At 41.4% G+C, this 13903-nt stretch overlaps 1 protein-coding gene across 9 annotated transcripts in view; it reads left to right on the forward strand.

The window, feature by feature from the left end:
• The window catches only part of LOC118086527 (lethal(3)malignant brain tumor-like protein 4), a 62227-nt gene that overhangs the window by 32971 nt on the left and 15353 nt on the right, over positions 1-13903 (forward strand). For 6 of the 9 annotated variants that reach the window (XM_060275736.1, XM_060275735.1, XM_060275731.1 and 3 more), the window contains 8 exons: positions 2509-2585; positions 4066-4151; positions 6490-6600; positions 9248-9362; positions 9464-9563; positions 11958-12122; positions 12748-12885; positions 13405-13466. In XM_060275736.1, coding sequence (XP_060131719.1) covers positions 2509-2585; positions 4066-4151; positions 6490-6600; positions 9248-9362; positions 9464-9563; positions 11958-12122; positions 12748-12885; positions 13405-13466 — 854 coding nt within the window. The remainder of the gene's footprint in view (positions 1-2508; positions 2586-4065; positions 4152-6489; positions 6601-9247; positions 9363-9463; positions 9564-11957; positions 12123-12747; positions 12886-13404; positions 13467-13903) is intronic. The other 3 variants (XM_060275734.1, XM_035118251.2, XM_035118252.2) reach the window with 1 other exon arrangement.

A 13903-nucleotide genomic window follows, 5' to 3' on the forward strand; every position in this document is an offset into this window, starting at 1 on the left:
TTTAGAGGTATGTGTATATAACTATGGATAGGTATGTTGTTGCAATTTTGAGTCACCCTGGGAGTCCTGTAAATGACCAAAACCCAGAATATATATGTAACTGAATAAAATAAATGTAGTCAACATTTAGGTTTTTTTAGCTAGGTCCTAGCTAGTAGAAAAGGATTATACAACCTGCCTTGGGATTTATTTACATCTGGAACTTTCTCTCTTTGTTTTGTAACACAGTTTTTATTCATTTTCATCTTTAAACTGTTTAACATGGTTGCATTGAGAAATATCTTTGTTAACATTAGAGCATATGACATGCAACAATTACATAAAATTAAAAATTAAGCAATAAAGGTGCCAGGAACTTCTGAAGGTGCTCTATACCCTCTAAAGGGCAGGCTGTCCTACAGTATTATAATCATTGGCTTTCCCCTTCCCATGCCTGATGATTTCTCCATGTAAATAGAATCCCATGCCACAGCTGTATTTAGCTCAGTTTCTCCCTGCCTTGTTTCTGACACCAGAAATACACCCAAATGGAGGAAAGAAGGTCATGGGAGACATTAGGAGGGGAGAATTGACAAGTATGTGAAAGGTTAAGCACTCTTTTCTCACATTCACCAATGCTTAACTACATATGTTCCTCATGCCCCTTCATTCACATTACTTTAGCAATTGTGGGTTGGGAATGTTCCAAGTTAGGAACTACACATAAAAGTTTAGGAGATTAGGGAATAGTTGACAGGAGAAAAGGATAGATTGCTTGTTCCATGCAGTGAACTGCTACCCACTGAAGGATATCCAATCTATTCTCATTTCTGAACCTTCTTTCTCATTGTACAAATTTTAAGTCTTTTGCAACCTTGATTACTAGAAGCATTGTTGTTGTTGTTTAGTCGTTTAGTCGTGTCCGACTCTTCGTGACCCCATGGACCATAGCACGCCAGGCACTCCTGTCTTCCACTGCCTCCCGCAGTTTGGTCAAACTCATGTTCGTAGCTTCGAGAACACTGTCCAACCATCTCGTCCTCTGTCGTCCCCTTCTCCTAGTGCCCTCCATCTTTCCCAACATCAAGGTCTTTTCCAAGGATTCTTCTCTTCTCATGAGGTGGCCAAAGTATTGGAGCCTCAGCTTCACGATCTGTCCTTCCAGTGAGCACCCTGGGCTGATTTCCTTAAGAATGGATAGGTTTGATCTTCTTGCAGTCCATGGGACTCTCAGCCTTCTTTATGGTCCAGCTCTCACTTCCATACATCACTACTGGGAAAACCATAGCTTTATGGAAGCATGCTTGGAGAAAAAGAAGAGTACTGAGAATACCAGCATATCAAATTATGCTGCATATCCCAGGTTCCTTTTTTAAAAAAGTACATCTTGACTTTCTTCCAAGTGGAACTCAAGGCAGGTTCTTAGCACAAGTGTAAATGCTTTGTAGATCAATGCAAATATATACAGTGGCCACTCACACAACAGTCACACCAAGAGAGAAGAGGAGGCAAAAAGAAAAGAAAAAGAATACAGGGGAAAGCTATTTAAAAAGGCTCGGAACAAAGTCTGAGAACCAAGCTGACCACCACAGACAGAGTCATTCTGGTTAGTTAGAGGGATGACTCCTCTCAATGGAAAGCAAGCATAGGGTCTGACTGATCCCTCCAGTAGGAGGCATCATCTTATTTTAGAAATGTCTTTCACCTGGATCTTAAAACAGAAATTCACATTTTCCCTGCCTTCCAAGCACTTGATACCTTCTTATGTCGGATAAGAAAAAACGCTTCACAGTAAGTTCCAGTGTTTTGGTCTTCTTGAAGGCATAGTTTTATGACTTTTAAAGCAAGTAGCTTGGATTACTGCAATGCGCTCTATGTGGGGCTACCTTTGAAGGTGACCCGGAAACTGCAACTAATCCAGAATGCGGCAGCTAGACTGGTGACTGGGAGCGGATGCCGGGACCACATAACACCAGTCCTGAGAGATCTACACTGGCTCCCAGTACGTTTCCGAGCACAATTCAAAGTGTTGGTGTTGACCTTAAAAGCCCTAAACGGCCTTGGTCCAGTATACCTGAAGGAGCGTCTCCACCCCCACCGTTCAGCCGGGTCACTGAGATCCAGCGCCGAGGGCCTTCTGGCAGTTCCCTCATTGTGAGAAGTGAGGTTACAGGGAACCAGACAGAGGGCCTTCTCGGTAGCAGCACCCGCCCTGTGGAATGCCCTTCCATCAGATGTCAAGGAAATAAGCAGTTATCCTAATTTTAAAAGACATCTGAAGGCAGCCCTGTTTAGGGAAGCTTTTAATATTTAATGCTATATTGTTTTAATATTCAATTGGGAGCTGCCCAGAGTGGCTGGGGAGACTCAGCCAGATGGGCGGGGTATAAATAATAAAATATTATTATTATTATTATTATTATTATTATTATTATTATTATTATTATGATCAGGTTCAGCAAAGAAACATCAGATTCATTCTTTCATGTACTGGCTGTGACTGGAACTAGTTCTCTTTGTTTGATCCAGGTGTGATGCTAGTAGCCCTTATATTCGACCTGTTGGTTACTGTCAAGAAACTGGAACTCCCCTTACAACACCAGCTGGTACGTTGAAAGTTCACAAGTCCCTGTTGCATTCTAAACATTTGCAAGATGTGATCTGCTCTATGTGGTTCAGATGTCTATGAGGTCTGTTCTGGTTTCTCCTCTCCAACTAATTTTGCTAGATTTGTAGAATGGGAGACACTCCCTGCCCCTCCCAAGAGGATGGTCATATCCTAATTCCATTATGATAAGGGTAACTGTATGCTGGTGCTGGGTCACAAAATAGGGTCTTTGTTGACAACATGATGTATTGATGCTGGCTTAACAGTAGGGGGTTTCCTAACAACTCTCAGCACCCTTGGCAGACTACAGTTCCCAGGAGATTTTTGTGGGAGGCCATGACTGTTTAAAGTGGTATGATATGGCTTTAGACATAATGTGCAGATGGAGCCCTAGACAGGAGTTGGGATGGGAAAGGAGAATTGAGAACAAAAAGGCCTTTCTTAAAAGCTCAAAGGATCTCCCCAGTGGGCTGGGGGATCTTGCTGGTGAGGACAGGTGTTATTACTGCTGACTGAGGTGGCTGAGAACTGTGTGTCACACACTGCTTCAGGGAGGAACAACTGTAGATTCGGGCCATTTGTCATGGATGCTTTAGTTTAGATGTATACATTGCAGCAGCCTTTGGCTATAAGCAATAAACTTGATACCGATACCGATTCCTGCATTGTGGGGGTTGGACTAGATGACCATCAGGACCCCTTCCAACTCTACTGTTCTATGATTCTATGAAGTTTGGAGGGCAGCTCATAATGTTCACTTAAATCACCGAGTCTATTTTTGGCCAATCTCCAAGGGTGTGGAATTTCAATTTATAAGTTTTAGAGGTAATAAAGGTGCTTTAAAAGCCACTTTACATACAGAAAATGCAGTAAAATTAACTTTAAAATGAAAATGAAGACTAATGTAGTTATCGTTATGATGTGGACCCATTTAGTGAATGTTCTGAGATTGCAAGACTTATGAATGCTGTACTAGTTTCTACGTACTGTATTATAGACTCAATACCAAAGTCTTTGAGCTGGTTTAGGCTTGCGCAATTATTCCTTCCCTCACATTTTCCCTAACTACCACTTTTGTGCCAAACCATACACTGGTAAACTCTGGTTTGTGCTTATCCTCCAGACCAGAATTAAAAACCAGGATAAAAGTTTGCAATGTTTTGGAGGGCAAGAACAAGCTATCATTTGTTCAGTTCAGATATGATGACAAGCTATGATTTTCCATGAAAGGGAAGGTATTGCAGTACACATATGAAGGAGAAAGCAGCTCGTACACCAATCCATGAAGTAGCATAGATGTAAAACAAGCCTAGGCACATAACCTGAAGTGGAAGCTTATACTATACAAACATTTTAAAAAGTGATTTAATTTCTGATTTCAGTTCCCTTGCATAACAATGTATTGTTTGGTTAATGTACACTTCCTATCACTTACCTTTGTAGTTAAAGACTGATAATATTCCTAAACCTCTCTGCAGAATACAAGGATTTCAAAAGCTTCTCATGGGAGAAATACTTGGAGGAAACTGGTTCTCAGGCAGCCCCAGCAAGAGCTTTTAAACTGGTTGGTCAACATCTTTTCTAGTTTTATATTGGTGAATCACAACATTAAAAGCTATGGTTTTACTTTTGTACAGTTCTTAGTTATAGGTGGATGATTAGGATGATGATGGTTACTGCTGCTGCTATTTCATTATAATTATTTATGGAATGTTGGGTGCAAGGCAAATTAGAAATCATGATCTAGATGAACTACCGGTAAGTGGGTTACATGAAATGCTTTAAGGTAGCAGTATTATTATTTTTTTAAGCTGGTAAATGGCACTGGCTTTTTGAATTTTAAGAACATAAGAAGAGCCTGCTGGATCAGACCACTGGCCCATCTAGTCCAACATCCTGTTTTCACAGTGACAAATCAGGTGCCTGTGGGAAGCATGTGTGCAACAGCATTCTGCCTACCTGTGATTCCCAGTAACTGGTATTCAGGGGCATACTGCCTCTTGATAGTGGAGGTAGACCAGGGCCGTCATGGCTAGTAGCTCTTGATAGCCCCAACCCCCCATGAATTTGTCTGATCATCATTTAAAGTCAATCAAGTTGGTGGCCATCATTGCCTTCTGTGGGAGCAAGTTCCATAGTTTTAGCTTCAGTAAACCCACAACATAATGGGGGTTAGGTTCTGGGGATAGAGCCTAAAAACCAAACTGCATACAGTGGTACTTCCGTTTACGAACTTAATCCGTTCCGGAAGTTCGTTCTTAAACCAAAACCGTTCTTAAACCGAGACACGCTTTTCCTAATGAGGCCTCCTGCTGCCAGTGCCCTTCCACCGTTCGGATTCCATTCTTAGACTGAGGTAAAGTTCTCAAACCAAGACACTATTTCCGGTTTTGCGGAGTTTGTAAACCAAATCGTTCTTAAACTGGACTGTTCTTAAACCGAGGTACCACTGTATAGTCAAAAAAACATTGGGTGCAGTGGTGGGTGGAATTACCAAAGTTTCTTTCCCCAGACAGCCACCCTCTTTTTATTTATTTTTAAAATTGCCAAGCACATACAGCTGAGTACACACAAGTTAAATGCACAAAAGTTGTGAATGTACTGTATATGCAGTGCGAAGAAGTATTTTTCCTTTAGTCATATTGGTACTGAAACAAGATAACAAAGACATATCTCGGCAGCTAAGCAAAAATTTTAACATGGATCAGTTAGACCTAGACTAATCTAGGCCTTCCAGACTAGAATTTGTACTCAGAATTGGGTTAACTTATTCTATATACAGCTACTTGGTAAGCTAAGTGAAGATATGTTGGATTGTGATTTTAATTCTAGTTACAGACCCAGAGGTTGAGGGTGTTGATTACTTGGTTTGCAGTCAAAAGGAATGCTGCTGGAAACATGCTTGTGCCTCTTTCGCATATAACAATAAACCATTGTTGTTGTTGTTGTTGTTGTTGTTGTTGTTGTTTAGTCGTGTCTGACTCTTTGTGACCCCATGGACCAGAGCACGCCAGGCACTCCTGTCTTCCACTGCCTCCCGCAGTTTGGTCAGACTCATGTTGGTAGCTTCGAGAACATTCTCCAACCATCTCGTCCTCTGTTGTCACCTTCTTCTTCTGCCCTCAATCTTTCCCAACATCAGGGTCTTTTCCACGGAGTCTTCTCTTCTCATGAGGTGGCCAAAGTATTGGAGCCTCAGCTTCAGGATCTATTTATAACATTAAACCATAGCTTAGCATTATGGGAACAAGTCAGCTTGAGCTCAACTCTCTTTCATCTCCTCCCCTAGTATGTGCCAGAGGACATTCACTTTCTAACCTAAACTAATGTCATGACACCTGAACCATGCCAAACTATTTAGTTTCAACTGTGGTCTATTGAAAAAAGCCATTTGCCATAAACCATAGTTCGAACTACAGTGGTACCTCGACATCCGAACGACTCGACTTACGAAGGTTTCGACTTCCGAAGTCGACAAACCCGGAAGTCTTTTTGCTGTGCGTGCGCTCTGCGCCTGTGCAGAAGTGGCGCGCTCGGTTGGCGCATGTGCAGAAGCGCAAAAATCACACTTTGCGCATGCGCGAAACAGGCGCTTCAACAACTGAAGACTTCGACTTCCAAAGAGTGGTGCGGAATGGATCGCCTTCGTAAGTCGAGGTACCACTGTAACTACAAGTTAGTTCAGATGTAAGAAATTGTGGTTAGTTAAAGCAGAAAGCAACTTATTCCTGTGACACTCTGGCATGCACCGAGGAAACTGCTGATGGTGCTGCCCAAGCAATCTTACTTTTTTAATGCTAGGCTGTGGTTTATCATTATGTCCAGACTGCACCTTTAAATTATATATGGCTCACCTTACTCTCAGTAATGCTTGACTGCATTTGTAATGTGTTCCTTTACAGCGCCCAGCTCATGGATTCCAGCCTAACATGAAACTAGAAGCTGTAGACAAGAGAAATCCCATGTTAATTAGAGTGGCAACCATAATTGAAAAAGATGACCATCGTGTCAAGGTATGTGCATTCAAATAAGCCATGGTGCTACTCTAAGATTATGAAAAGAACATTACATTTGAGCTTTCAAGAAAGCAAGCATCTTCAGCAGTAATATGACAGCTTGATCTTAGTCCCCCCATGAATTGCAATGCTCCTGCTCACTATTGCTGGATGCTATTGTAATGCCACTTATTCTGGAATGACATTTCTGAATTGATTTTTCTTCCCCTTGAGCTATTCTCTGTATGAATCTAACATAAATTTGCCATGTTAGAGCTCTCATACCTTCAGGGTGACTTGCAATACGAACCTCAACATCAGGTTAACCTCATTTTTTTTTAAAAAAATGCTGAACGCCTCCACTCTCCATCCTGTAATGAGTACATAAACACATCAACTTTGCATTCAACTCATTGTATAAAATGGAGGTTCAGATGCAAAGATTGAAAATCCCCCTCAGTTCACAGAATAGGTAAAGCCTCAGCAGATTTTTCTCAAGTGCTCCTTAGTGGGCTCCTTCAGTTTTTATTTCTCAGAATTGGATTTAGGCTATAAGAGCCCTCTTGCAAGCAATGATGCTTATAGACCAACGTTCTGCCTCTGAAAGTTCCTAATTCAAGATGCTCTAGAGGAAGCATATAAGAGACTAAGAAACTAAGAGTCTCCAGTTGAGCACCTACTGTGGTTTTATTAATAACTATTGTTATACCTCTTGACTATACATTTGTAGTTTTCCATTGTTGGATATCCACAGTAATTCTATTCTGTGTATCTGTCAATAAGGTTCTTCTAGTTTTAATGCTGTAGATTTTGTGTTATGGGTAAACAGTCATTAGAAGTCAAAAGTGATGCCATAAAATGATATCGGAACCAACAACTTAGATTTACTGGGAAGTTAGCTTTACCCAGAATATTATTTTTAACCCAGGAAACTTAGCTGTATTGGGCAGTTTGGGTGGTTCCCCTCCTACTTGACTGACTGGCTCCAGAAGGCAGTTCTTGGGGAGCATTGTTTGACTCCATGAGTTTTCCAGTATGGAGTCCTACAGGGGTCAGTCCCATCCATACCTGCCAAGTTCCTGCCGGAGAAATAAGGGATCGGACCGGAAGTAGAAGACCGGAAGTAGTGCTGCCGCCATTTTGGAACTGGGCGGAGCATGCTCAGAAGTGACTTTTGATGCTGCTCTGCCCAGTTCCAAAATGGTAGCCGTGCCAGAAGTTGCACTGCAGCCATTTTGGAACTGGGCAGAGCAGCATCAAAAGTCGCTTCTGAGCATGCTCCGCCCAGTTCCAGAATGGCCGCCGCGCCAGAAAACGTTTCTGCGCATGTCCAGAGACTCCAGACATGCGCAGAAGGAGCCTCCCCCGCCGGTAAGTAAACCGGGGGAAAAAAACACCTGTTTTTTTCAGCTGGGAACAGCTGGGAAAACGGGGGTTTTCCAGGGAATACAGGAGACTTGGCAGCTATGGTCCCATCCCTTGTTGTTTAACGTCTAAGTGGGGTCCTAAATAGTTTTGGAGCGTGTAACCAGTATGCTGATGACACACAGCTCTGTTTCTTCTTTTCATCTTCTGCAAGGGAGGCAGTGGATGTGCTGAATCAGTGCTTGATTAAGACTGGATGAGAGCAAATAAACTGAAACTTAATCCAGTGAAGTGGGTGCTTCCTCTGTCTGGCTGAGTGGTGTGCAACCTGCTCTAGATGGGATCACACTCCTTTTGAAAGAGCACGTTCATAGTTTGGAAGTTGTATTGGTTGCATTGCTGTCACTTGAGACACAGGTTGCCTCAGTGGCGGCATGGTGTTCCTTCCTCCAGCTTATGCTGGTGGCCTAACTATGACCCTATCTGGACAGGGATAACATGGCCACAGTAATCTATGCTCTGGTAACCTCAGGATTGGACTATTGCAATGCAATTTACACGAGTCTGCCTGTGACATTTTATTTACTGGCTTTGTGTATTTATTAACTACAGGTGTATACTGCCTTTTACACATATCTTCTCAAAGCTGTTTTAAATTCAGTACATAAAATGATAAAACAGTTTCACAAATGATTCAAAAGCAATTCAGACTTATTTCCATGGAGTACAGTGGCTACTAGTCCTGATGGTTATAGCAACCTCCAAGTTCAGAGGCAGTATGCCGCTGAATACCAGTTGCTGGGGAGCAACAACAAAAGAGGGCTTCTGCCTTCATTTTCTGCTTGTAGACTTCCAGAGGCTCCAGTAGGAAACAGAATTGTAGACTAGATGTACCAAAGGTATGATTCAGCAGGGTTCTTTTGTTCAAAAAGCACACATCCAGGTAAATCCCTGGTTGGGGGAGAGTTTCACTTTTGTCTAAAGCAAAACTAAGGAAGATCAAAAGACTCTCAAGGGAATGTATTCCACAGCTCCAGAGCCACAACCAAAAAGATTCTGCTCCTATTAGAAGCTCTTAGAGTTGTTACAAGAAACATTATCTTATGATAATGAAAATGAAATAGAGATGATGAAGCTGTTAAGAGGTACGGATATGAACATGCATAGAAGAATAAATAGACAATGTACGTAAATGTAAATTTTAAAATGCAATTAAAATTAATTTTAAAAGGGGGGAAAAGAAACATTATCTTACGACTTTCATTCTTTCTTCCTCCAATATGGGTTTCCTCCTCTTTAGATACACTTTGATGGCTGGGACCACAGTTTTGATTTCTGGGTTGATGCTGACAGTCCAGACATTCACCCCATGGGCTGGTGTGCAAAAACTGGACATGCCTTGCAACTCCCACCAGGTGAGACAAAGAATAATGTTGTAGTTTCTTTCTCCCCTCCTTACCTAATTATTTAAAACAAGACTTTGAAATCTATTCCTGAACAAGTTTTGTTTTTCTAGGGACTGCGGACCCATCAGGGGCAGTAGGACAGGGATGCCCTACTCCTGGTTGTCAGGGATTGGGTCATGTCAGGGGACCCAGATATGGAACGCATTACACGTACGTGTGCCCAAGAGTTATGGGGTAATTGCCAGCAGATTGAAGGGCAATGTGTATCAGTTGCCCAGCACCTGTTTATCAAGTAATGCAGCTTCAGTGAACTACAAATATGAATGCGTGTCTCAGTTATAAAATGCTGTGCTTGTAGCTCCCTCTTGTGCTTTGTATTTGGCTTCACTGACAAGCTTTATACTGACACCACAGAAAAGTAGCATCAGAACCTGGCTACATATTACAGCTTACTCACATGAGAAGAGGCAGCTCTAGCGGTTTAGAATCTCATGGTTTCGTTTCCAAAACTTTGCCAGCAAGAAGGGAAAGTTGGAGTGGCTTGAAGAGGTGTCCTTCAACATTCTCAACCCACCCAGGAGAAAGTTGAGACAAAGGAGCAAAGAACAGCTCCTTAGCTTGGGAAATGAATTGTGTTTCATAGCTGGCTATGTGTGTATGTTTAGGATTTCCAGTGTTTGTTGGGCAAAAAGCCATTAAATTGCTTCTCCCCAATAAACTCTGTAAGATTTAAAAATTAATAAGGCAAAGTCAGGACTCCCTCTTTTAAGCAAGGAGCTGTTTTACTACTTTGATTCATTGACACTCTCATAAGTCTTTCTAAACATGAAACTAAAACCAAGCTATGCAATGGAATTCTTGCCGTTAAAATAGCTGACTGCAAATATAGGCTCTGGCTTTCTGCGTAATATTTCCTACATAAAAAAGAGAAGATTCATAGCCTGCTTCCTCATGAATTTCAGGATTCGTAAAGGCCTCCAGAGTGCTCCTTCCTGTTCTGTGCCACTAAGCTGGTGCGGGATTGCATATTAGAATGTTCCCCCATGTTAAAAACTCCTAGATTGTAAAAAGGTAGCATATTGGGATAAGGAGATTGTTTTTTCCTTCCTCCAGCCTTCTCCCTTGATGTGCTAACTGGCTGTTTAGAGGAAGCTCTTTATGTGGCGGAACAAACATGATGCATATGTTTTGCGGAGTGACAATATTGTTGTTTTGTTGGTTTTAGTTATTTTGAATTTGTATACCCCCTCCACAGCAAAGCTCTCTGAGTGGAATTACATTAAAAATCATTTGAAATAATAATAAAAAAGTTTTCACCTGTCACCTGAAATCCAGAATGGAAGGTGTAAGTGAACTTTCTTGGACAGATAGTTTCATGGCTGATACATATATGCTGTCCTTTAATCCAAAGATCTCAGAGTGACAATAAACCAACAGTAAAACAACCAGGTTGGCATAAAATCAATCACACTTCCCAAATGCCTTTGTGAAAAGACACACTTTAAGCTGGCATCAGAATAACATCAACATAAATGTTTGTCAAATCTTAAGGTGGATGAGATTCCAGATATGGAAAGAGGTGTTTGTTCAAATAGGCAAAAACTTGTGTTTATTTTATTAAGAATTTTTCGGAGGGAGGCAAAGCTTGATTTACAGGAAGGAGAAAGAAACTTTTGTTTAAAGGGGTGGGGGTGGGGAAGAGTAACCAACCTAAGTTTTCTCAGACCTGTATAATAAATATGGTCCCAGTGTCCAGAACAAGTGATGTAATTCTATTGGAAGACTAGGTCGGCCTTGAGAATCTTAGCCATTGAAAAGGCCTCCGAAATGTAGGCATTTTGTAGCAATTGCCTTTCTGTGTTTGTGCCAGCTCACATCCCCACCTGCTCATTTTGCTTCCTTCTTTAATTTGTGTGTTTATTTTTATTTCTTTATTTGTAAAATTATTTATATTCCACCTTTTGGGGCATAGCCCATCAAAGGTGGCTCACAATATCATAAACTGATGATTAAATACAGTGGCTGAAAACATGGACAAAGGCAGCAGCATTAACAATTATTACAAGGGTAGTTAAAACAGAGGCTAAGAAGCAACTATGCAGAGCTACATTTTGAAACAGTTCCAAAGCAAAAGCCTTTAGGAAAAGGCAGTTATAAAAAGATGGGTGTTTTTTTTAAAAGATTTGTTCTTTACATTAAGTCACTCTTCTCTTGAGCTGACCCACCTTACCCCCTGCCTCTGGCTAGCTTTTTTTGTGCCCTGTTTGCTGAATTCTGGGCAAGAGTTTACTTTCATTCATGTTGCCCCAAGCTCATTCAGCTACTCAGTGTTGTTGAAGAGCAGTCATTTTGGCAGCTAATGTCCTTCCCTCCTCCTTTCGCTGAAAACTGCATCTCTCTGCAGAATTTCTGTTTTAGCCTGTGGCTGCTAAGCATTTACTTCCCAGGAGCCTTTATCTTACATGCCTGCCATTTGTTGCTCTTGCAGAGTTGCTGTATTATACCACTTTGCTAGTTAGTATAATAGGCCTTGGAGGGAGAAGATGGAACAATTGGGTTGCATAATATTTTTCTTGTGGAAACATTTTTCTGCTTTTGATGTAGATTAGTTGGCTGCCCATATTCTGAAATCAATCGCAGCAGGGAGAGTTCTTTACAAGATCGTCTTGGTGGAGAAAAACCTTCACCCAGCACTAGTGTTCAGAAGCCCAAGAAACCTGAGACTTCTGCAAGACTTACAGACCTTCAGGAAGACTCTCCACAGTCCAGGTGAACTTTTAACTAAACCTTAAGGTCTACTACAATATTGGGCACATTTATTAAGCTACTCTTGCACTGGTCTTGCTTTCCACTTGCCCCAGCCCTATTCTGCCTCTGCCACACCCTACAATTACATTCTAAGGCCCTTCTCTGTGTGCGGCTTCCAAGAAAAGTTGGGAGAATGGCAGCAAGAGAACAGGCCTTTTCAGCAGTAGTCCCCACATCTGTGGAACACTCTCTCCAGAGAAGCTTGCTTGGTGCCAATATTGTGATCTTTTTGGTGCCTGTTCTCTCAGGCACTTGAGCAATGATTCTGTGTTGGTTTTGTGGCCTTTTCCTGACAGCAGTTGTTGTTAATGCTGTTGCTGGGTTGGGAAAGTTTCTTGTTTTGTGACTGATTTTGGTGGGGAACCTTTTTGTGTATTTTTAATTGCCCCACAGAACTTAATTAAAGTCACTGACATTGGAGCTATTCCTATCCGCATCACCGCATCCTAGGCTTTATCTGCACAATCCAGGCTTTATCTGCACAATCACAACCCTTAATTTGTGAGGATTTGCCCTGAGTTCTAATTCATGGCTAGTTGGGAGTGTTGGGAAGTGGTTTTTATAGGCATAAATATTGTATTCTTAGTAGAAAATCATCCACACAAGATGGGGAGAGATCGGGACGGAGCAGTGTCCACAGTCTTTCTGAGCAGTCTGAGACCAGCCAAGAGAAGGACTCAGTGGAAGGGGAATCGTCTGCTGTTACTAAAATCAAATCAAAAGGGTAAGCAAAGTTGTTCAACTTGTCAAACCTACTCCTAATAAAGTTTCCCACTTGGACCATTTCATTTCATGCCATTTCATTTTGAAGTGAAGGAAAAATGTTGGGATACTGACTGCAGATGCAAGGGTAGCTTTCAAGGAGAATTAAACAAATTCATGGAGTATCAATAAATGTACCTGAACAATTCCAAAATCAGTTAAAAGTAACTGAGTCAGTTTCCAAACCATCTTTTTACATTACAATTGAGTGATCCTCAACTGGCACTGGACCCAACAATTTCTATTCCAAAGGGGTTAGTTAGCCTGTGGCAGCATACACTTAATAAGTTTTAAAGGCTAGCATGTATTGTGACATAAACACTTGTAAATCAGAGCTCATTTTATCAAATGCTGGCTAAACATGCTACAAAAAATATTTAAAAGTCTTTTATTCAGCTCCGTGATTTAAGCTTTCTTTGGATAAGCAATTTTGTCTCTTCTGTATAATTGTTTGCCTTACTGCCCAAATCTGTGTTTTCAGGATTGGTTGTTCACGTAGCTATATACAGCTCCAGCTAGTGAAGCAGGATGCTGATGGAAGAGGTTAGTTAATTTTGTGTTTGTGCTTTTTAAAATCATTGAAACAGTTGTGGAGTTACTGGAAATTTGGTCATGAAAATTATATATTTTGCTAAATGGGTGGTTTCAATGATAAGGTGAAACTATTTGTTTTGATGTTTGCTGCCGCTTACATTTCTCCCACCTCTTTCCCTCTCGCAAACCTGTTAAAATGAAGGCTAATTGTTCCTGCAGAGATCAGATTACTCATTGGAGAGCCATAAGTGTTCCATCTCTTTCCACTGACCACTGGTCAATATAACAGGTGCAATCCACAGGGAGAGCTGCCTTCACTAGAGAGATTTCCCTGCTTCAGTTCAGAAAAATCTACGATCCGTATAAAAAAGTGAGGGCCCACAACAAAAAAGTAGTGTACCCCCAGCCTGTAATTGCTCATCTTCTAGCAAGCTTATAGCACTAGC

Source organism: Zootoca vivipara, chromosome 6 (assembly GCF_963506605.1).
Source record: "Zootoca vivipara chromosome 6, rZooViv1.1, whole genome shotgun sequence".
Lineage (NCBI taxonomy): Eukaryota > Metazoa > Chordata > Lepidosauria > Squamata > Lacertidae > Zootoca > Zootoca vivipara.